Below are 24,449 nucleotides of genomic sequence, written 5' to 3'. Positions count from 1 at the left end.
GCTGTCTGTTTGCCTGGCTGTATGTGTGTCTGTTTGGCTGGCTGGCTGCCTGGTTGTCGGGCAGAATCAAATTAATTAATCCACAGTGCAGCTCCAATGCAATAACTTCAAACCTGGTATGGTGATTGGATATGGTGGCCTGATGTGCTGTATAGTTTTGTGTATATTTATGAATATGAGCTTATTTGCATATTTTGCCTACATTTTCATTAATCCACTCTGCAGCTTAATCGCAATGACCGATCAACTTTAAACTTTGCATGGGGATTGGATATGGTGGCTTGATGTGCTGAATCATTTTGTGTCATGTTATTTGCAAATTTATGAATATTAATAAGCTTATTTGCATATTCTGCCTACATTTTCATTAATCCACTCTGCAGCTTAATTGCAATGACCGATCAACTTCAAACTTAATAGTATGGGGATGCCTGATGTGCTGTATAGTTTTGTGTCTTGTTATTTGCAAATTTATGAATATTACATTTTCATTAATCCACTCTGCAGCTTAATTGCAATGACCGATCAACTTCTGCAGCATCATCCCCACTTTTCTCAAAAAAAATTGAGATTTTTATATCAGTTGAAACCTCTGGCTACATAATGTTCATGTTCAAAAAATTTCTTGCAGATTAATTCATTTAGCAAAGATATCGTGAAATTTGAATTTCAACACATTGTCTATGGAGCAGTGTAAGGCCGTATAAAATTAATGTTTTGGTTCTCGTCAGAGGATTTTCATGAATTGATGAGGGAGGAGGTGTTTTTTTTTTTTTTTTCAATGTAAAATTAGCATTGTCAGTAGTTTTCGGTCTTCTCCAACAGTGCTCGAGGAAGCGATGAGGCCCTTTTTTTTTTTCAAATGTGAGATTCTGAGGGATAAACCCCCTAGAGTACCACAAAAAGACTTGGAAGTGATCCTTGTTCTCTAATAAACTTATTTATGTGTATGAAGATTTCATAAATCATTCCAAAGTCTAAAAAAATTGAAAAATCTAAAAAATCAAAAAAAATCTGACAAATCCCAGAAATTGAGGAGGGAGGGAACGAGAACCAAAATATTAATTTTACACGGCCTAATACACATAATCATGCATAACTCGCAAACACAAAATCGGAATCAACTGAAATTTTGGGAATAAGCTTTTTTCGTGGATATCTACTGAAAAATGTCATTAAAAGAGAATGCTAGGATCACGAAATACTCCTTTAATACAATCTGCAGCATAAACACAATAACTGATCAACTTCAAACTTGGTATTGTGATAGTATATGGTGGCCTGATGTGCTGTCTTGTCTTGTGTCATGTTATTTGTATATTTATGAATTTTAATGAGCTTATTTGCATATTGCATATTATTTGTATTATTTACAAACCATTGTTATTTACACACCTTTGTGTGGGGCCACCTTAATTACGAACCACATAAATTAGAGTTGTTTGCACCAGTTGACTGAACTTACTAAATTGTCATGATAACCATATCAGTAAGATAACTATATCTTTATTTAAGTACACTCACCCATTCAAGTAAAGATAAGATAAGACAAGGTACATGAGCTTTTCAACATTTTACTGCCACAACTATGAAAATTAATTTGGGATGACGGTTTCGATTCGAAGTGTGCAAATGTATAATTTCTTGGATAAAACAATCTGTGTTCTTTTGCAACTTCGAACCCTGTATTTGGTGTTGTTTTGCAATTTAAACTAATTTAACAAAATCAGTTACTGGGCACTTAATGGAATGAATACCAGAATACAGTACATTCACACACATATAGTATAAATAAGATACATTTGTATCATGTAGATTATTATAACGTTGGGGACAGATCATTTTGTCTCACCTGTAACTGGGAAAAATCCATGTTTGCTACGTACATGATGTATAGGCCTATGGTATTGATGGACTTTGGTAACTCATGCACAATCAAGGTAACATTGTCAGGTGATGGTTGGATGCAGCCAATCAGAGCTAAGTGGGAATTTCCAGAGGCTTTTCAAGTGCGTCATTTTGTGAAAAATGGTTGTTGAGTGAAGATGTCCGTCTTTTTGGTAAGTTTAATATAATAGTTTTCTTTTAAAACCTAAACATGTTTCAAACATTCATTCAAATATTCGTTTTGCATATAGTCCTTATCACACCTTTTTGAAACAAACCAACAGTTTGATGACATCCTCTAGAAGGTCATTTTCACAATCAATGTTGTAAAATCAAACTGTACACACTTCGAACCGAAGCCTGTACTCAACATTTTGCTTCGACTTGTGACAAGTCATAGAATTTAGTGACTACATTTGTAAGAAAACATTTTCCATCAAGTTGCAAAATTATTATAAGTGAACTTTTACTGGTAGTTAGAACTAACTAAAGGAAAAGCAGGATAATATTTTCTAATTCTAAAAAAGATTAGTACTATATTTTTCTGGAATAGGAGTAGGGAGTAGATAACTATTATGATGGTTTATAAAGAAATGGTCACTTGTCACCACTGGTACCAGTATCAATGATTGTTTAAAATTGATATGTTACTGACTGTTTACAGAATTAAAATATGTGAGTTGTAGGAGCTAGCTCAAGCCAGCAGCACAAAATGACGTCCCAGACTGAAAAAAATCTGCCTGTTGTACAATCTGGAACTAATGTAGCTGGCAACCAAACAAGAGTTACTGGAGACTACTACATTTGTCATGGACCAGTGACAATTCAATCAAGTTGCCAGAATGGTAAGCATATAAACACACACTAATAGGTCTGTGGTGATGTAGGGCAAAATGAATTGGATTTTAACCCCGTACAGAACATTCTTTATGATACAGATTCTAGACTATTTATTTGTGACCATTAGTCTGAAGTGATCAGAAGCTTGGTCCCTGCATTAAAGTTCAGCAAATGAGAAGAAATAACATGTAACCGTCCACCACAAACCAGCCGTAAAGTCGGACCCCGGTCAATTTTGTTTTATTTTGTGTTTAGAAAATATATATCATAAGCTTTAAAATGGTATATCATTTGACTTCAAACGATATCCAGAAGTGGGCTTTTGGTTTGTTGAACTTTGCTCCTTCAATAAAATGGTATATTTCGGTTCTACATGTGTCTCTTTTTCAACATTGGTGGTAATATATATCAAACAGTCAAAATTAGCAGTCGTCATTTCAAATCATCCCCAAGTTAAGGGGGTACTACACCCTTGCCCAATTTTGTGCCTATTTTTTAATTTTTCTCAAAAGTTATAGCACATTGGTGACAAGTAAGATATGTACATTAAAGGGGCAAGGACTACAACTATTACACTGGAAAATTTATTTCAGCACAGAAAACAGTTGTGGAGTTACAGTCAAAAATGAGGGAAACCCAATATTTGATCAATAAATCAATGCCCCTATAATATACATATCTTACTTGTCACCAATGCGCTATACTTTTGGAAAAAAAAAGCAAAAATAGGCACAAAATTGGCCAGGGGTGTAGTACCCCCTTAATAAGGTTCAATTGTTGGTTATACATACCTACACAAAATACAATGCTTTGTAACCCATCACCTGAGCAGGATTTAGCCAAAGCAAACAAAGACTAGACCTATTTAAGAATTTTATAGACATATGTAGAAGCTTATTATCCTCTTCAACAATAGGATTATTGATTGGTTTAAAAGGTGTTTGACTGGCACTAGCAAAAAGAGATACGTGTAGCACCAACTTGAGGTATACTATGAATACGACCTTTGCACATTTTACAATGTAACTCAGAATACAATTTGCTAACTTTACGGCTGGTTTGTGGTGGGCGGTCACATTATGACAAAAAAGTTTCTTTAGTATTATATTACTTTTGAATGTAGCAAAATAACCACATAAATAATAATCTAGCATTTTCTGATAAACACAGAAGTGGCAACAATTTTACAATTATTTTATACTGTAAATAATTTGTTGGGTATTTGAAAAAAAAGGACATTTATATGAAATATATCATTTCTGTAACTGTAACATCTGTAACTTGGGAAAAGGTTAAACCAAAAATATTAATCCTGTGTTATCAAGTCACAGGCCCTAGTATAAAATTATGCACTGTATGATATAAATTCCTTTTCTTGGAGAGAAATCACATTCCAAGAAAAATCACATACATTCCTCTTTCAACTAAGATCAAAATAGAAGCACTGCTTTTGGGAAACTCTCTTCTATTTTTCATCACATTCTGCTTCAAGCAGATCAGGCAATCAACAAAATCAACATAGTATACTGATTCATTAGCGACACCCTAGACCATAGTCTTATTCTGAGTTATGTCTGAGTATGCCGCCTAAACCAAAGAAGAAGGGTATGTGCTTACAGAATCTATCATTTTTTCTATGGTGATGAGTGAGTGGACAATTAGGGCATACATGAGATTTTGACGTAGAAGTGCGCTCCTGGACTTTAAAAAAATAGAATTGCTTAAATATATAATCAGACAATCAACAAAATCCAGTGTTATTCTACTGTAATGCAAATCTATACCAATATAGTTCACACAATGTAGTTAGTGAGAACCAGCACCCATCCTTTGCATGTGGCTGTGGCAGACTTCGAAACTTTCGCCTTTAAGCAGAAATTTTGTGCTGTTTTCGGTTTTCAACATTCTGAGAACACATTTTACAGGTTTTGACTTTTCATACCATTGATTAAAAGATATATTGTGTGTTTTAATTGATTTATGCCATTAGATAGCCATATTGCAAATCAGCTGCAAGGAACTACATGTACATGCAGAATGTTGACTCAACCAAGCACTGATGGCGATACATCTGGTGTGGTACAGGAAACAGAGTCGTCAGAGGCTGGACAGTCGAGCAGTTACAACAGTGGTTATTTTTTACGAGGTAAGTATGGAATTGTGAATGCTCTCATATGAACATGAGATAATTTTAAGTTTTGTGACATTTGTGAGACATGACCAAATAAAAGTGTGTTTTTGTGTTGCCTGAACGACAGTTCAGGACTTAAGAAATCTCTTTTCAAGCAGCTCAGATAGCAATAACATGATGTAGGTAAGCCACTGCTGTCATAGTTGCACTTAAGGGTCATTCAAAAAGTTCTACCTGTTGGGTCATAACTTTTGTTTTGTTGAAGATAGCTACTTGAAAATTAGCATACATATAGTTCGGAATGTCACCTGTAGGTGGTGAAAAAATGATGTCAAGACCAATTTCAGATTTTTGTAGGTGACCTGAAAAACACAGTAAGATATGGTACTCTCTTTCTGCTTTTTGGTGGAGAGTAAGGTAAGAAGGAGAAACGAGTTGAATAGAAAAGTTGTTTTCTCAGGTCCGGTTTGAATTTTACACTATAGGGGTTGTTAGGGGGTTGAAATTTTCTTTTGCTGTTGGTTTTAGGTGGATTGATATTTTCTGGGGGGTGATCGAGTTGCAAACCAAATCATTTGGTTAGAAATTTTCTTTTTGGGAGTTGAGTTAGCAAATTTATTTGCAAACCCCTACCCCCTTCTAGTCTTTTCATCAATTTTGTTGCTATTATAAGCAGTTGAAGCTTATTCAGTGATGTCAGCTAAAGTGTGAAAAATTGTGTATAAGTTGCCTGAAAGTGAAGAATAAGTCATTAAAATAATGTCATGAGGTATGTGTGAAATGAAAAATTTGGCAAAAAAGAAGGAAAACAGCAAATCCCCATTCAAATACATGTAGCTAATTTGTATACTTAAAGTAGAAAAATTATGTATTCATGTCAAATATCTTTTTGTATTTAATACACAGCTTTCGGCTTAACCACTAGCAGGCTATATTAGCACATCTGTGACACTTACAAAGGTGCCAAAATCTGAATTTTGATGATTTTAAGATCCTCCGGATGAGCAAATCATTGAATAGGCCTTTAATGGGACACAGGAAAACATACCTGTCCAACATGGTTGAATAGTCAGTGATATAAAATTTTATGCAAGACTGACAAGTCATTTTGAAATGTAACCCACCCAATAGAAAAAGCTGCCCTCCAGTACCCTGCAGGTGGGTGTTAAAGATATACATCCCTGCATGCTGCATGTAACTGAAAAGAAACGAAAAAAAGGCTCAGTGCTTGAAGTTGGTTATTTGACAATTCATCCTCAATTAAAAAGAACCAAATTAAACATTTTTTTCCAGGTCATAAACATAAACTTAAACATTCTGATGATGAAGATGGCCAACCACCTCAGAAAAGGAGAAGGGGTGGTGATAATGGCAATGTACATCATAATTGTCATCAAAAGGAGCAGCCTAGTACAGGTTTGTATGTCACAATACAATGTCTTTTCAAGCAAATAAGCTTAGCATATTTTAAACATTATGATGATATGTTGGAATTGATAATGGTTATACTAGTGATGGTGATGTTGACGTTGACAACGATGATGATGATGATGTCGACGACTAAGTTTGTTCGGCTCATATAAGGCGGAAATTATTCGGCTTTTGTTACTGTGCACATCAATAAAGTCCCAACTCACGCTCACGTAAATTCACATAAGCGTGCACCAGTCACGCATTACGCAATGCACTACTAGCGTAAGCATTGCGCCCGTGCATGCCATTCTATATCAATACACGATGTTATGAGTCTTATTTTTTCCGCCTTATATAAACCGAACAAACTTAATGGACAAGATTGGATACTGCGACCATTGAAATATTCACCTACATCACTACCCAACTTTAGGTCAACAAAGTTTAGAGATAATATGCAGCACATTTGATCACCTTCAGGGATGTAAATCTTCCGGGTATTATCGGAATTCCGGAAATTTGCCCCCCCCCCCCCCAAAAAATCAAATCCGGGAATGTAAAAAAATATTTGTTTATGATAATTCGTCATAAAAAGAGCCAAAGAAACTTTTTAGGAGGGTGGTGATATCCTGCAGCCTATTTCCAGGACAAACCCCCCTAAATGGGCAATACACCGCGCAAGCCCTCGGCCACTTGGCCAAGGACCTGGTGGATGTTCAGAATATGGCTATGTCACCCATTTACGTCCCTGCACCTTGTGTCATTATCTCCACCAAATATCCGAATCAAAGTGAAATTGCATTTTTTTTTAGGTTTATGCTATAAATGTATTCTTCTGTTTTCATAATCCACAGCAACACATGAGGGGAAAAGAATGAAGAAAAGTGGCAAATTGAAACTTAGCAGTATTCCCAACTTTGCATACAATGCTATTACAGTGAGGCTGAACCTAATGTCAACAGACACATTAAAAGTCTGTAAAATGCTTCTAAAACAAGGTAAGTAATGCATTTGTATCCACATTCAAACTGTGCTGTTGTGCATATTATACACAAACCAACAACGTCTTGGTGCATTTTGGGGCGCTTATCCAATGAAAACACAGGAACCTACTTGATGGTATGATAAATAGACCTCCACAGTCAGTAGCTTAGCGTGAGTAATCCAATGGTGAGGCACTGACCATGTCACCGGGTCTGATTTGGGGGAACAAGCCATTTTTGGTAATTTTCCTGTTGGATTATAAATTTTCAACTCGATTGGGGTCATGTACCCTCATACCCTATGACGCTACGTACTCCACTGTGCAGTTTTTTGTAAAACTCCACTGTTAAACTCCACAGTTAAATGGCCGGTGTATGAAATTCCACGGTTAAAAAGTCATACACACTCATCACATGGGGGTGTCATTAAGAATAAGAGGGGTGTTCCTTATTACATGGTTACAATGGCCCCAGGGGGAGGGGGTCCTACATGGCTGAAGATATACAGATATGTGCCACCGTTTTGGGGACCTTTTCAGCGATTTTGGTATGTCAATGGGGGGTTGCAGTGGAGACCAATGTGCCAAATAAAAATATGTGCAAGAGTGTCCTTAAAAGTGCCCAATTAGGGCAAATTTGTGTTCTTTTTTATGTGTTTTTTGTGAACAATTAGTATACTGATGGGTAGCAAAAACAGCAAAAGGTAAGTAAAGAGAAAGTCAGTATACGAAAGTCTGCGTGGCACATCCCCGTACAAAATTTTTTTGACAAAGCCAGTTTCAAACAATGTGCCTTTTAGATGACCACTTTCTGTCCAGAATTTCCTCAGTCCACATGCTTGTATACATGAATATGTGTTCCAAAGTTTTTTACCATACAAACACCATGTTGATCAATGCTTTGCTTTATACTTGGAAGTCTGCATTTTCCTTTGTTTCTCATTTCAGATGTTAAAGGATTTGGAATCCAACAAAATGAAATCAATGGAATGCAATCAGGAGAAGATTTTGTCATGCTTATGGAGAGTAAAAATTTGTTGCATCCAGATAATTTGTGCTTCTTACAAATAGTTCTATATCAGGTTGAAAAGTGTAGTGTGTTGCAAAAGGTGAAGAGATACGCAAAGGCTGTAGCAGATGATGTGTCTGAATATGCCAAGAATCGGGACGGTCAACCAATAACAATGTTTATTACAAAGAATGCACCACGTAAGTATGTAATTTTACAAATTTTCAACTTGAAAAGTGTGAGTAGGGAACATGTGGGTAAGTGCCCCTAGCACCGTTACATCTGGGGAAGGCGGAAAGTTGCTAATGTAGTAATGTGCTGTTACATTTGGGGAGGTGAAGAAATTGAAAAATTTGGTGACAGCCAAATATGCTGTCAAGCTGTGCAAAAGGTTGCCTTGGTTTGTTACCATGTACATTGCAGATGCTTTATTCTAGAGAATTAAATTATTATAGAGGGTTTTTTTTTTAATGTCGTAGCACAGTGTCAAAATTTCTTTCCTTTCCAATTATCACAATCATTATAATACCTTTTATGAAACTGCATGTAGTTGCAAGACTCTTACCCTGTCCGTCTTGACTCCAAAAGGAGGGTTGGCCATTATCTGAACAAGAACAAGAAAAGAAGGACTCCCATTTGGTAACGATTAAGTTTGCTCTGGGTATGCAGTGCATGTCCACCCGCTCCCCTCTTCATATTAATTATACATTTAACACTACATGTACTTTTTATTATGCTATCCTTATCTGTGCTACTGCATAATATTAGTTCTGTTTGAGGGGTTTGGTTGATCCAAGGATCCACTGTACATCTTCTGATGGGGTTTTCTCTGATTGTTTCTTTTTCCTGTTTTTTTTTCAGCTAATGGAACAAAGAAAGTGAAATTTCGAATAGCAGGTCATGCTAAGCATACCAAAAACAAGCAAGTCAAAGCTTTTATCATCAGAGTAGCTAACAGTCTTGGAATGAAACCACATCAGATAAATCTCATTGGACAGGAGAGAGGAAGTGTGGTTTATATATTACAGATACCAGTGAGGGCTGTAAGCAGATTGCAAGATGCTGTCATGCAGAAAGCTGATTGGCTCATTGACAACAAAGTTCTGGGGGTACATATAGAGGGTGAGGCTTATCGAGAAGTCATGAAGCCTGTGAAAGAAGAAGGTAAAGTAGGCCTATGTCTTTGTGTAAGGCCAAAAAAAAAGATGTTCGCTTGCCCTCAACCGACCGATCCTAATTTTGGAAATCAGAAAGAAGGTTTTTTTTCCTATTTACTGTACAAAAGAATACCGACCCTATTTTGGGAAATTCCTGAAATTTTTTTTTCTTTTCAAATTTTTGCATTCTGAAGATTAAAAAAAAATGTATTTCATAGCTTGCGTTCAACATTTTAGTTGTTTTGTAATGTTAGTTGATTCATATTGACACAAAAATTGTCTGATTTTTCATATTTTGAGCCTTAATTAATACAAACAGTACTTAAAAAAAAAGAAGAAAAAAAAAAGAAATCCCGACCGACCGACCCAATTGTTAAAATTCATTTGTGGGCAAGCAAACAATTTTTTTTCTTGGCCTAAGTGCAAGAACATCATTACCATGGACGAAAGAGATAAGGCCAAGTAAAACAAATAACATGTATATCGTCCCCACCCTCACCAATTTTTGGAGATTTTCAAATATTTTTGTTATTTTTGCTATTTGCTTCCTTACTTTGTTTCTAAAATTGTTGTGATGAAAAGACATATTAAGAAGTTCTTGTTATCATTTATAAACACATTGCAAACACTTTGCAAAGCTAGGGGTAGGGCTTTGGGGAAATAACACAAATATTTAGGGGGCCTCCCTGATTTTATGATGTGTTGACAAACACTTTGCAATTGCAATTTTACACATTTATGAATGGGTAAAAAATAACATAATAATAAATAATAAGGGGCTGTGCAATAATTATGAGCCCTGGGGAGGGTAAAATTGGGGGGGGGGGGGAAATTTTTGGCGAGCCAAAGAGGGGGAGCAAGCGATTTTTGGCACACATTCATGGGGTGCCTTTTAAATAAAATGCTCTAAAAGGCTTAGAAAAACAGTACGGAAGCGCTTAAATATGCAAATTTTCCTGCTACGCTGCGCTTTCAACATGTATATAGACCATTTAAGGTTTGAAAATTGGGATCCCAAAATTTGGCATGCACAAGGGGGGGCAAAGAATTTTTGGCAGGCCGAGGAGGTGGGGGGGCAACCGATTTTTGGCGGGCCGAGAGGGGGGGCAAGCGATTTTTGGTGAGTCGTTCAGAAATTTTACCCCGAGGGGGGCTCATAATTATTGCACAGCCCTTAAGGACCTCCCTCACTGATTTTTGAAAAAGTCCAGACAATATACATTTTATTTTTTTACTTGGCCTAACAGACAAACTCCAAATAGTCAAAGTCTCAGCATCACCTGATAATGAGGGCTGATTGTTCCATGAAAATTGAAATGCGACCGCATATTTTTATGGCTTTCCGCGTAAACGTGAAGGCACACAAAGCTCTATCGCATATACACGAAGGCATGCAACGCTGGCGTGATTGTTGGACATGGCACTATCGAACAATCGGCCCTCATGAATACGCGAGAATTCACAGCATACAATGCATGGGGATTGGGGTCTTTGACTGTTGATAAATAGTCTGTAGTAGTCTGTGATCATTGCGTACACAGACGTAATCAATATAGTATATAAGTACTAACTTAGGACTGTTGATTTTGATGTAATTTTCTGTTGCATTATAGAGATGTTGTCCTTTGAATGAAGGAAGGTGGGTGATACTACAAAGTTCACTCACAGCACAAAATAATTTGTTCAAGTGCTTCCACTGTTCCAAGCAAAATGGTAATTTATGTACTTTGCAGGCATAAATTGTCTTAAAGGAGTATTTTGTGATCCTAGCATCCTCTTTTTATGTAATTTTTCAGTAGATAATCTTGAAAAAAGCTTATTCCGAAAATTTCAGGTGATTCTGATTTTGCGTTTGTGAGTTATGCATGATTATGTGTATTACACTGCTCCATAGACAATGTGTTGTAATTTCATTCTGATATACCAGAACGAAATTCAAATTTCACGATATCTTTGCTAAATGAATTAATCTGCAAAAAATTTTTGTACATAAACATTATGTATGTAGCCAGAGATTTCAAGTGATATAAAAATCTTTTTTTGTGTGAAAAGTGGGGGGATGATGCTGTGGATCACGAAATACCCTTTTAATTTGTGCAAAACAATGTGCTGAAATGTAATATTAGGGTTGCAAACCTATTAAAATAAATACTTATTGATTTTTGATCATTGATTAAAAAAATTGCTTTTAATTTATACATTTCCTAGTCAAATCACATCATTGTTATTACGAGGGGACACACCCTGCACCACCAAACCAGAGTGTGATAAAATTGTGAAAAGAAGACAATTTTATCACATTTTGAATATTTAACAAAATTGCCAACATGAACAAAAGAAATCACACAAAGTTGAAAAGTTGATATAAAAGCCTGTATAACAAAGTAATCAAGTTCATAAATATTCAACAACAAAATGTCCAAGTAAATGTCAAAATAACAAACTTGATATGTACATGTATGACATGAGCCATCAATACATCAACTGAAATAGAGTTGAATAACTGCTTCATTTTGAAGGAAATTGGCAGGTTCGACACACTGTAACTGGAGGCATGGGATTAAAATCTAGAGATGCCAGTCTACCAGAAATTTCTGGAATTTTGGAAATTGGCCATATAAGAAAACAAATTTGGAATCATAAAAAACAAAAAGTAAATAAATAAATAAATAAAATAAGAAACCAGGGTATTTCAGCATAAAAAGAGCAATCCACCAGGAACTGGAAACCATGCCTTCAATTCTTGCATTCTGTATTGCTTTATGCAAACACTCATTAACTTTAAGCACTTGACTGTAATTGCATTTGGTCTTGCAAGAAACTTGACCACATACTTGCATACTTTTTATAACAAAGTCAAGTGCATAAATATTTTTGCAAGTTTCTCACAGAATATGCTAGTGTTTCGGACAAAAATTTTACTAGGGTATTGGTAAAGTTTTCAATTGTAAATTGGCATTTCTTATGAGACAAACAGGGAGGGGAAGAAAGCTGAAGCATTTTCCATGCACCCTGATGTGGCAGTAATATCAAAAGTATTGAGGCAGCTGTTTCATGTGCACATCTGTGCACGCCAGCGCTTTGAGCGAACACTAGCGATTTGTAGCTGCACCCAATTTGAAATGCTCACTTATGTTATTGCCACATCAGGGTGGAAAATGCTTTAGCTCAATTTTTTCGGGGGTTGCAGGGTTTGAGGAAAATGTCCCCATGTCCCGCTTGGCACCACCAAAAATATTTGTTACAATTGAGACTTGAGACAAAAAAATCTTGAGACAAATTAAAAAAACATTGAGTATGTGCAGGTATTGGAATAGAACACACACCTATTAACAAAGGAGACCTGCTCCCATGAATCTCGGATAAAGTCGAAAAATTATAATAAGGTATGTCCACATTTAAAAAGCTCAGATTTAAAATGCTCAGATTGCTGGCTTTAAAATGATATATCACATATCATTATTTAGAGAATAAAAGATAGGATTTTGTCTTTTGCCTATCCAATATCGTGTCATAATGGATGGGCTGACCAATATTTTGAGTAGTGGATGCTGGCGCAGCCGGTATCCACGTGTATTACGCGAACATATTATCGCGCGATCATTGATGAGCAACAAGCGTGCCGCCGTTGTGTGGCGGCGCACGCCCTGACCAATATCACTATCAACTATTGTGAGATATTATACACCAGAAAACCAATCAAATTACGTGAATTCTTTACAAGATGCACCCATTGAATAAGAATACTCAATCTTTTGTCTTTCAAATATACATCTTAGGCTTCAACATTCCTTTGTTCTCTATTGAATTTTGGCAAGTTTATTGGACTGTATTTCAAGTAAAGCCTTGGTGACTTTATCCAGGTGTTGTGGGAGCAGATCTCATCAAGTACATGTAGACAATATGTATTCATAGATGAAAAAAATACAGACCATTCACCAACGGACAAAGTCCAGTCTCATCTTTTAATGAGGGACAATTGCTCCATGAAGTATGAACAAGATTTCAGCAATAGTGCACTTTGTGAAGTTGGTGATGATTAAATATATTTTCAAAATTGCCTACTTAGTTTGACTTGATCATATTGCGTCACATGTAATGAAGTGGCTTTTACTTATTTTAAACTTTATTTGTTGTGTTACAGAAGTGCCTAAAGAGACCGACGTAGACCAAAGATCCGACTCTGACAGGAGAGTTAAAGAAACTTCATCATCAGATACAAAGGACAAAACTGTGGAACCCCTGTGGAAAAAGGTAGGCCTACATGTATAGCACATAACTAGTTCTAAATGAATGGATTTTTTTTCAGCATTATTTTGACTTGAGGATGATTTGAAGTGACCTCTATTTCAGATGAGCCTCATAGCCTAGCTATTATGTAAAGAGAGACACATGTAGCAACTGACAAGTGCATCCTTTTGATATGGATATACACATAATGCAAAATAATAGTGTCGGCTGGCTTGTGGTGAATAGAAAATCTGCAGAATGTCTGTAAAAAGCAAACTTCTGCTTGATTCTGTGTCTTTGGGTGTTAAGAGAGATTTTCTGAGAAATACAGATGCCATGGGAAAAAGGTGGAAGATGGGGGTCAGCAAATTTCAACCATATTTTGGCAATTTAATAAGTTTGGATAAGTGTTCATAATAATCAATATAAAAAAATCTGCTATGGCCCCTCCTGGGAAATATGGGCCCCCTAAAATATGCCCCCTAACACGTATTTCCCTGACTTGTAAAATGCCGTTTTATGCCATTTTTGAACAAATTTTTGGCACCTAAGACAAGCATCTATGAAAGTAAATTTTTCTACTTATCTTCTTTCATCCTTTGTCTTTATCAAAAAATATAAAACAACAAATGTTTATATTGGGATGTTCCGTTTATGAACAGGGGTGGGGGCCCATATTTCACATTTGACAACTTTTGAAAAAAAGTGAAATATCCCTCTACTTTGTGATGTCATTGTAGGAGTTCCTCAATCTTTCTCAAATTGTTCATTACAGGAGAGAACCTCTGTACATAGGTCATTTATATAATGCAATAAAAATCATGGAGACTTTTTTACTTTTCATAGAACACAAACATGGATTTTCCCAATATGTGACATTGGTATAATGATGCTGTATACAACACCAACATCAAATATAAGATCTTTTCACTGTAGCAGTCCCTTTTCTTGAGCCAATAGTCAGTTATTCCATTGAGGAGTTAAGAACCACATTTAAGAATGCAAATCAAGTACAGGGGTAGGTGTTTCTCTTTTACAGCATATTGGTAAAATCGCCAGTAGATAATGCTCCTTGAATATGAGCCCTCTCATGTCACAAGCTCGTATTCATACATGTTAGTGGTATTATGATTATTATGAAAATCACAAGCTCCTATTCTGATTCTTAATCATTTCACATGCATCAGTACTTAAGCTATAGGAACTAGGCCTAGTAGTGCCCCATACCCCAAAGTACTAAATCCTAATAACCTGGGGTGGAACTTAATGCTAGGAGTGGGCTATAAATGGGACTTGTTTTGTTTTGCTTCGGGATAAGGTTTTTGTATGTTCTATTTAACCTAGGCCTATCTAAACATGAAATTACAAAATGTTAAGCCTGGGTTTCAAAAAGAATGTGCACAGCAAAAATCCAAAATGGCCACATTTTCCCTGAAAATCACATTTTTAGCCATAACTTTGTCATTTTTGGGTCTTTTTACCAGGTTCTGGTGTCTAGTCTATCTTTTTTTTTGGTCAATCAATCTTTTATGCAGTTAGAAGTAGTCTCAAATCTTCATGTGTTGAGTTACGACCATTTCTGACCCAATGCACCTTTTTTATCCAAATTTTGAACCAGGCCCATAGACCTCATATTTAAATTACAGAAAAAGCTAGACAACAGGTAAAAACTTACATAACACTATAAATTGGACAAACGAAATAGACACACAACATACGTTACATCAAGTAAAAAATGTAGATTTTTGCGCTGCAGACTTTTATACAATTTTGATAGTTTAATGGATTTTATTGTATTTACATTTTTAGCAATTTCTTGCATTACAAAAGTTTGTATTACACTTTATATTACTGATTATATGAGGCTTCTTTAATTGTGAGCTAGGATAATTCAAAGAGAAGGCAGTTTCCATGGCAACGGCCATATATACTAATTTTAAAGCAAATTTCGCCAGTAACATTTGACAAATTCCCTCATCATGTGAACATGACCTAAACATTTTACCCGGAATAGCCAGTATCAGGGATAATAAATTCTCTTTTCCTGATCTCTTTTTTACACTGTCAGTATGGGAGAGCACCAACTAAGCCATGTGTATTGACCCTTGACCTTCTACGGTGACAGTGGTATGTTAAAATAAGATGAGGGAAAGAAAATTTGTTATCCCCAATACTGGCTATTTGGGAGTAAAATTTTAAGGACATCTCCACAATATGAGGTCAAATTTACAAAAAAAAACATAATATAAATGGCTACTTGTTGCTACGTAAACTGATAAGTGTCACAGGCACAATCTCAAACTGCTGTCCTAGATATCATCATCAGTGCCATGTGGTCGCTGCTAACTTTCATCTCCGGTATCAGTACTAACGCGCATCAGGTGATCCACTCGAAGGTTTTGTCCCCCGCGTTTCATCCCCATTATCATCAAGGTAAAACCCAATATACCAACTTTTGTTGCCTCCCTCATCCCAGATGACAGCAACAACATTTTTCTGTGACCTATGACCTTTGAATTTTGGGCAGTTTGACCCCAAATTTTTAGCAATTTGTTGCATTAAAAAAGTTTGTATTACACTTAATGAGTATATTATTGATATATGGATTCTTTAATTTTAAAATACATGTATTAGGAGATTTCAAAGGGAAGGCAATTGCCATGGCAATGGCCATTTATACTAATATTTAAGCGAATTTCCCCAGTAATCTATGATCTTTGAATTTTGGGCAGTTTGACCCCAAATTGACCCATTTTCTTCATTTTGAGCAATTTGTTGCATTAAAAAGTTTGTATTACACTTTATAAGTATACTATTGATATACATGGATTCTTTAATTTTAAGCTACATGTATTGGAGATTTCAAAGAGAAGGCAGTTGTCATGGCAATGGCCATTTATACTAATATTTAAGCGAATTTCCCCAGTAACATTAAGCAAATTCGATTTCACAAGAAAAGTATAGGCCCTCTCCGAATAACTGCTAACAGAGCCCGTTTTAGTACTAATTTCGATGTTGAAATAGCAGCATCACTTTCTAACATTTGTTAATAAAAACTGAACCTTACCTGTAAAAAAAAAATTGGAGCTTAAGTTAAAATTTAGGCTTTATTTAATACAGCTAAAAATAAAGAAAACTATTGTCATGCGTGGTAGAATTGCCGCTTAAAAATGTTGATTATTACATGCTTTTCACTATGATGGAGAGGTTATTTGGTGGGCTGAGCCACCTTGATAGACAGAGGTCACTCAGATGAAAGAGAGCAGTTAACTAGTATATTGACCATCAAAGGATCCTCAATACAAACCCCAAAATCCATATAATGTGTCAGCATTTTTGGTATTTCAAAAATCGAGAATCATAGATACATATAAGCGTTTTTATGTTTAACACAATAACACCCCTACTTGATCAATGTAGTGTTCCAATATATTATTGTCTTTGTTGTTAACTACATAGTGATAGAAAATAATTATTGTAGGCCCTACCTGCATTCCTTCGAAGAAAAAGGTAATATTCATTTGAGGGTGCATAAAGCATGATGCAAAAAGATTATTTTTAAATCAGCACAGACAGAATTTTAGTACTGACCCCTTTATAGAATAGTCCTGTTCTATAAGCATTTATCCAACACAATTTAGGCCCCAATTTATTATGTAATAGTTTTGTTGATGTTGTTTACTTCTGATAGGCTCCCTTTTCATCAAATTTCATTTTCAAACTTAGAAAAATCACCGTACCTGAGTTTAGCATGAAAATATCGCAATTTTGCACTTTTCTGAAAAAGAGCATAAAGTAAGATGTGCTCATTTTAAAACGGAAAAAGTCTCCACGATTTTTATTTGCTCAATTGTTCAACCTATATCTACTTTATCCAACAAGTAAATAACTTTGACAAAAATATTGAGGAACTCTCACAATCATCTTGCAAACTTTGCTTCAAAATTAGTATTTTGCACTTTTCTGAAAAAGAGCATAAAGTAAGATGTGCTCATTTTAAAATGGAAAAAGTCTCCACGATTTTTATTTGCTCAATTGATCAACCTATATCTACTTTATCCAACAAGTAAATAACTTTGACAAAAATATTGAGGAACTCTCACAATCATCTTGCAAACTTTGCTTCAAAATTAGGATTTTTCACATTTACACAATTGCTGAAAAGGCCATTACACCCCTCTCTGAAAATGGAACAACCCAAATGTTGTACAAAGAATTTTTAATTGTTATGTCGAGACAAAATGTGTATTATTACTGTGAAGTATAAATAAAATGTCTGCAGATGCGCGTTATTACGTGGCTCTAATCAAAAGTTAGTGCACATTTCAAAGTTTTTGTGTCTGAGAAGACAATCATGGGGGTCAATTTGAGGGGGGTCCAGTATCTCCTAGTGGGGGGTCCTCAAAATTTTTTAATACCTCCACTGTAAATACTCATAGACACGTGTTTGATTGACAAAATATGAACAAAATTTGCTGACCCCCATCTTCCACCTACCATCTGAGTCTATCGGATAAACCCTCTTAAATGTTTGAAAAATTAGGGTGCTATATTTTCCAAAGGTATATAAGTTTTGCGAAATTAAGGCCCAATTGAAGCCATTTGGTGGACCATTTTCACAATAGTATTTTGTAAAATTTTATTTACAATAATAATATTTTGACAACATTTTACAAATTTGTTGTAGTGTTTTTTATTCAAAATATTTTCATGACCTTTATATAACCCAACCTTTTTATGCTATTAAAAAAGTTTGATCAAAACCAACAAAAAGTGTTTGCTGGGAACAAAATGTAATTTCTTCTAAGAACTTGTCACAGAAAAGGCCAGGTAAGGTAATTGCTCACAGGCCAAAATATCCATCTATCTTTCTTTGGCATTGGGCTAGACTCCCCTGAATTAACTTGGGTTTTTATTTTTTTTGGGGGGGGGAGGCACTACTCCTCCAACACAACAAGTCTTGTTTTACCTTCCCAGCACCATAATATGCCGGTACCCATTCATACACCTGGGTGGAAACAGACAATATAAGTCAAGTGCATTTTCTAAGGGCACAGCAGTGGTATACTATGTAACATGTTACTATTAAATCTACTTTATTTACCTACCATTTATTTAAGATACTACAGACAAGACAAGTAATATTTTCTGATGAAGAGGAGGAAGAACTGGACACTGAGGACATTGAAGTAAAACAAGAGGAGATTCAGGAGGAAGAATCGGACATTGAACAGGAAGAACAGGACTCCGAGGATGAAGAAGTGGATACTGAAGAGGAAGAAGATACTGTTGAGGATCAGAAGTGCAAATATATGAATGGCGATGAAATGAAGGTATTGTTTCATCTGAGTTTTGAAAAAATATTTCAGTGCAATGGTTTAAGTTGAGTGGGATGGCAGGAACCATATTTTCCAGTTTCAGTCATTTAACTACAAAACTGCAGCCTACTTCTTAAAGGAGTATTTCGTGATCCTAGCATCCTCTTTTTATGACATTTTTCAGTAGATATTCACGAAAAAAGCTTACTCCCTTTCAGTTGATTCCGATTTTGCGTTTGCGAGTTCTGCACGATTATGTGTATTACACTGCTCCATAGGCCACTGTTGTAATTTCGTTCTGGTATACCAGAACAAAATTCAAATATGTCGATATAGGTTTCCAGTTTTTTTGAGAAAAGTGGGGGATGAGGCTGTGGATCATGAAATGCGCTTTTAATATTAATATATTTATCTCAAATAAGCCAATAATCGCATTTATAATATAATTTTATAGTGCTTGGAGGTATTGCCAGTAATACATCAAAGCAAAAGTTTTTGGGTGTTTAATTCCCCCCCCCCATGCACATGGGGTGGAAACAACACTCCTTATATCAAGCTTTGTGATCTCCTTTTAGAACCCATACCATTCCTCTTGTGTGTCAGCTCTATTTGTCTCAATTTTTGAGTGCAAACACTGTGGTCATGCTCCACTCGACCCACCTTATGACAGAGAATACACTTGAAAGTATTGGTTCCTAGATATGAATCCACTCAACTATGAATCCCATTTGTAGAGTATGAATCAACAATTTCTCATGTATTGTCTTAACTGAGGTAATTGCGTAGTACTGATGTATAGAAAAATCATGAACTTCTGTTAAGAAGTACTTTTTCCATTTTAATTGTGGTACTTGTTGCAGCTTTTAGCTGCTGTAGCTGTTCAAAAATATGAATGAAATGTGTGAGAGATGAGAGACAAACCTTTTTGTGGCCTTGAACATTCTGAAACCATTTTTGTAAGCCATCTTATTGCTGTATTAATATTAAAGATACCCATATAGTGTTTGCACCAAAAGTAGATCCCTTTTTAGGTGTGGGTGGGGATGGTTACCATTGCCAAAAATTGCTTTTTCCAACCTTAATCAGGTGCGTGCCCGGGGGGGGCTTTGGGAGCTGCAGCCTCCGGGTCTTAAAAAAAAAAAGAGAAAGGAGAAGGAGAGAGAGAGAGGGAGTGAGAATGGCATTGCCAGTGGGGGCAGGGGGCATAGTACCCCCTAAAATCAAAAGGGGAGAAAAAAGTGCCCCAAAAGTGGATCCATAGGCCTATTTCACAAATTTTGAAGGAAATTTGAATGCATTTTATAGCCACTTTTCGGCCAAATTTCCCCAGAATGGAGCTGAATGGAAAATATACCTATAAATAGATGTATATAATATGCCTATGCTCCAAAATAACCAATAATAATGTAAAAATGTTGACCAAATGCCTTCATTTAGGCTTTGATTGCGAGTTATTGATCATGCGTGTTCATATAAAACTAAAATTTGCGGCTCAGTTGGAAATCTGTTAAAATATAATGCTCGAAAATAACCAATAAATGTGTAAAATGTTGCACCAAATGGCTCCATTTGGGCTTTCACTTTCAAAAATTTTCTAATTCTGAGGGGGCCACACCCGACTGACGCGCCGATGTTAAAAATATGAATGAAATGTGTGAGAGATGAAAGACGAACCTTTTTGTGGCCTTGAACATTCTGAAACCATTTTTGTAAGCCATCTTATTGCTGTATTAATATTAAAGATACCCATATAGTGTTTGCACCAAAAGTAGATCCCTTTTTAGGTGTGGGTGGGGATGGTTACCATTGCCAAAAATTGCTTTTTCCAACCTTAATCAGGTGCGTGCCCGGGGGGGCTTTGGGAGCTGCAGCCTCCGGGTCTAAAAAAAAAAGAGAGAAGGGAGAAGGAAAGAGAGAGAGAGGGAGTGAGAGTGGCATTGCCAGTGGGGGCAGGGGGCATAGTACCCCCTAAAATCAAAAGGGGAGAAAAAAGTGCCCCAAAAGTGGATCCATAGGCCTATTTCACAAATTTTGAAGGAAATTTGAATGCATTTTATAGCCACTTTTCGGCCAAATTTCCCCAGAATGGAGCTGAATGGAAAATATACCTATAAATAGATGTATATAATATGCCTATGCTCCAAAATAACCAATAATAATGTAAAAATGTTGACCAAATGCCTTCATTTAGGCTTTGATTGCGAGTTATTGATCATGCGTGTTCATATAAAACTAAAATTTGCGGCTCAGTTGGAAATCTGTTAAAATATAATGCTCCGAAAATAACCAATAAATGTGTAAAAATGTTGCACCAAATGGCTCCATTTGGGCTTTCACTTTCAAAAATTTTCTAATTCTGAGGGGGCCACACCCCCCTGTCGCGCAAGCGTGACTGACGCGCCGATGTTAAACATTTTTCGTTCAGACTTCAGCCCCGGGTCCCGGTTTCTGGGCACACCCCTGTTAATATTATTTTAACCATCCCTAAACAGTACTGGACTGGTTGCTGTGAACATAACTTTAACCTTTGTGTTCTGACATTATTGTTACTTCTGTTTACTCCACAGAAGCCATACCCAGGACAACTGCTTGGGCATCTGATACCCTTGAGTCGTGAGAAGGATGACATGTACAGGATGTCTCAAGAATGGAAATTTGACACCGTGGAAGATCTTGGAGGTTGTAATGGGGTATGCCCGTGTGGGCACAGAGGCATCAGGTATAAACATTACATCAGAAATGTCTTCACTAGGGAAGTCACGCATGTAGGATCAAAGTGCATAGATTTATTTGGGAGAAATTTGAAAAGGATTCGTAAAGTTTCACAAACTCTAATCAGAGATGGTTTTGTGGGTAGATGCCACAAAATAATGATCAAAAAGGGACTGGCCCAGTTTGCTATACTTAGAGATGACTCGAAGATAGTAAAGTGTGCGAAGAAGTACTTCAAAATGGGCCCAATCAGAAGGCACTGTGGAAATTCTATAGTGAGTGTCACCATTCCATCTAGTTTGAATTGGTCTGAGGTAAAGAAATTAAAGGTTGGGAAAGATTATCGCATTTGGGCAAAAATGTTGTCAAAGGAAAATAATCTTGAACTTCAACTGTTGAAGTTTAAATGTTGGGCAAATGAGAAGTTGAAGTTTAAACATTGGACACGTCATGTTTCTACATTAACAACTCACCATTACCAATTGACAAGTGCTGCTTAGCTCTTTTCATGATTATGTGATTTCAGATAGCTTGCTGTTGGACACACGATATTTGTCCACTCTCTAGAGAGGGCTGTGAAATTGTTTGACAATGATTTTTAATGTGACATGAATTGTTGCACCAAGGTCACGCTTTATCCCATGTTGAAAAGTGTTGTCAAGTCACATAATTTTGAACTCCATAACCCTCTGTAGAACTTCTTAATTTTATCAATATCACAATGTCACAGCTAATATGTGACACGATCTGGTCCATGGAGAAAGACATTTTTGAAAATTGAGTTACAACTATAATTATTATCTTATACAGACATTAGGCTATCGTTTACTGAAAGCATTAAGGTCTAGCATACTTGGTTCTTCAGTTTTGAAGTTTTGTGATGTCTATTTTCTTTTGTATTTCCTTGTTTTTCTCCATATTTTTGCCTTTAGCTCAATTTCCAATTTGTCGCCTTTGGCCTCCATTGACCAGATCATGTAACATATTATATATTTCACCTCTTGATAAATAGAGACGGCAGTAGAGCATCTAAAAAAATGTGAAAATTATCTTAAGCGCAGCACCTTGGCAGGCCCAAGGAGATGAAGACCCTAAACGTGCAGCTACTAAGCTCCCAAACAGGGAATCATTGTGATAAAAGCATAATTGTATAAGAACTGTATAAAGAGGATGATAATGATTTGTTTTCGAATTATCGCCCAGTATCTGTTTTACCAATTTTCTCAAAGATTCTGGAACGACTTGTATTTAACAGATGCATGTCATATTTAGATCACCATCGCATTTTATACAAACGTCAGTATGGTTTTAGAAAAAACCACAGCACATATATGGCAGTGATTGACTTGGTTAACAAAATTACTGAAGCTGTTGACAATGACAATTTTACAGCAGGTGTGTTTTTAGATTTATCAAAAGCATTTGATACTATAGACCATACAATATTGCTTGATAAACTCTATCACTATGGTTTTAGAGGTATTACACACAGATGGTTTGAAGATTATTTGAGTAATAGAAAACAATATGTTTATTATAATGGTGTTCCATCTCAACAGCAAAATCTTACTTGCCGTCTGCCTCAAGGTTCCATACTGGGTCCACTGCTTTTCATTTTAACGATATTCACTTAATTACTGACTCACTTGATGTGATTTCATTTGCTGATGACACCAATTTATTTTACTCTCACAATCAGTTTAATGTTATTTCTTCAACAAAGAGCTTATTAATGTGAATAGATGGTTCCAGGTAAATAAATTATCTGTCAATGCTAAAAAAACTAATTATATGTTACCGGGTACCAAGAAGAAAAAAAAAACATGAGTACAATTTGCAATTGTTTCTTGACTCTGACAGGCACTCAAGAACACCGCTTGAAAAAGTGCCAAGCACTAAGTTTCTAGGTCTACAAATTGACCAGAATATCACTTGGAAAGAACATATAGATAATATTATAAAAACATGTTCAAGAAATGTCGGTATCATTAATAAATTAAAAAACTTCCTCCCACATGAGGCGTTATATACATTGTATTGCTCTTTGATATTACCTTATATCAATTATGGTATCTTAGCTTGGGGATGTGCATGTTCATCATACATAAATGATCTTTTTAAAATTCAAAAGAGGGCACTTCGTATTATAAGTGCAAGTGATTATAGAAGTAGCACTAATCCCTTACTGATTAGGTATAATACTTTAAGTGTCAGGGATATGTATACATTTGAACTTGGTTTATTTATGTACAAACATGATAATGGACTTTTACCGAGTGTTTTTGATGATTTATTTGTAAAACAGTCTAAGATCCATGACTTAAACACCAGATATAAAGATCGTCTGAGGCTTCCATTTATCAAAAGAGCTTTCTGTGAAAAATCTATTAAATATGCAGCTACTAAATTATGGAATAATGTTGATAACAGCATTAAAAGTTCATCATCGATTAATCAATTCCGCCATGTATCTTATGCAAAGTTACTATTAATGCCTATTGTATCTGATTTATATGACCACATTACTTATTGTTGTGCATTTTCTTATTACTATTGTTTAATGTTATTTTTCATGTATTTAGGTTAATTCATATCAAGATATGACAGCTTACTGTTGCTTCTTCAATGAAATGACAATCTGCTGCCATGTCAAATGATGAATTAACCAATCAAGGGATCACAGATTTTCAGGCCTCTTCTTGGCCTTTCCTGTGATTCCTTCACTCTCACTTGTATTATGATTTTGTATGTATCCTATGTTTTTTTGCTA

General features: G+C 35.8%; 1 protein-coding gene across 1 annotated transcript; it reads left to right on the top strand.

The window, feature by feature from the left end:
• Positions 1–2,543: 2,543 nt before the first annotated feature.
• Positions 2,544–22,729, top strand: LOC140170729 (uncharacterized). The gene is made up of 9 exons (XM_072193961.1): positions 2,544–2,732; positions 4,718–4,873; positions 6,152–6,274; positions 7,126–7,269; positions 8,202–8,462; positions 9,124–9,426; positions 13,564–13,673; positions 18,770–18,982; positions 21,535–22,729. Exons 1-9 carry the CDS (start codon positions 2,600–2,602, stop codon positions 22,177–22,179), a joined length of 2,088 nt encoding a protein of 695 aa, XP_072050062.1. The 5' UTR covers positions 2,544–2,599; the 3' UTR covers positions 22,180–22,729.
• Positions 22,730–24,449: the final 1,720 nt, after the last annotated feature.

This window comes from Amphiura filiformis, chromosome 15 (assembly GCF_039555335.1).
Source record: "Amphiura filiformis chromosome 15, Afil_fr2py, whole genome shotgun sequence".
Taxonomy (NCBI): Eukaryota; Metazoa; Echinodermata; class Ophiuroidea; order Amphilepidida; family Amphiuridae; genus Amphiura; species Amphiura filiformis.
The sequence above is the reverse complement of the archived record's forward strand: the minus strand, read 5'-3'. Positions and strand labels throughout refer to the sequence as shown.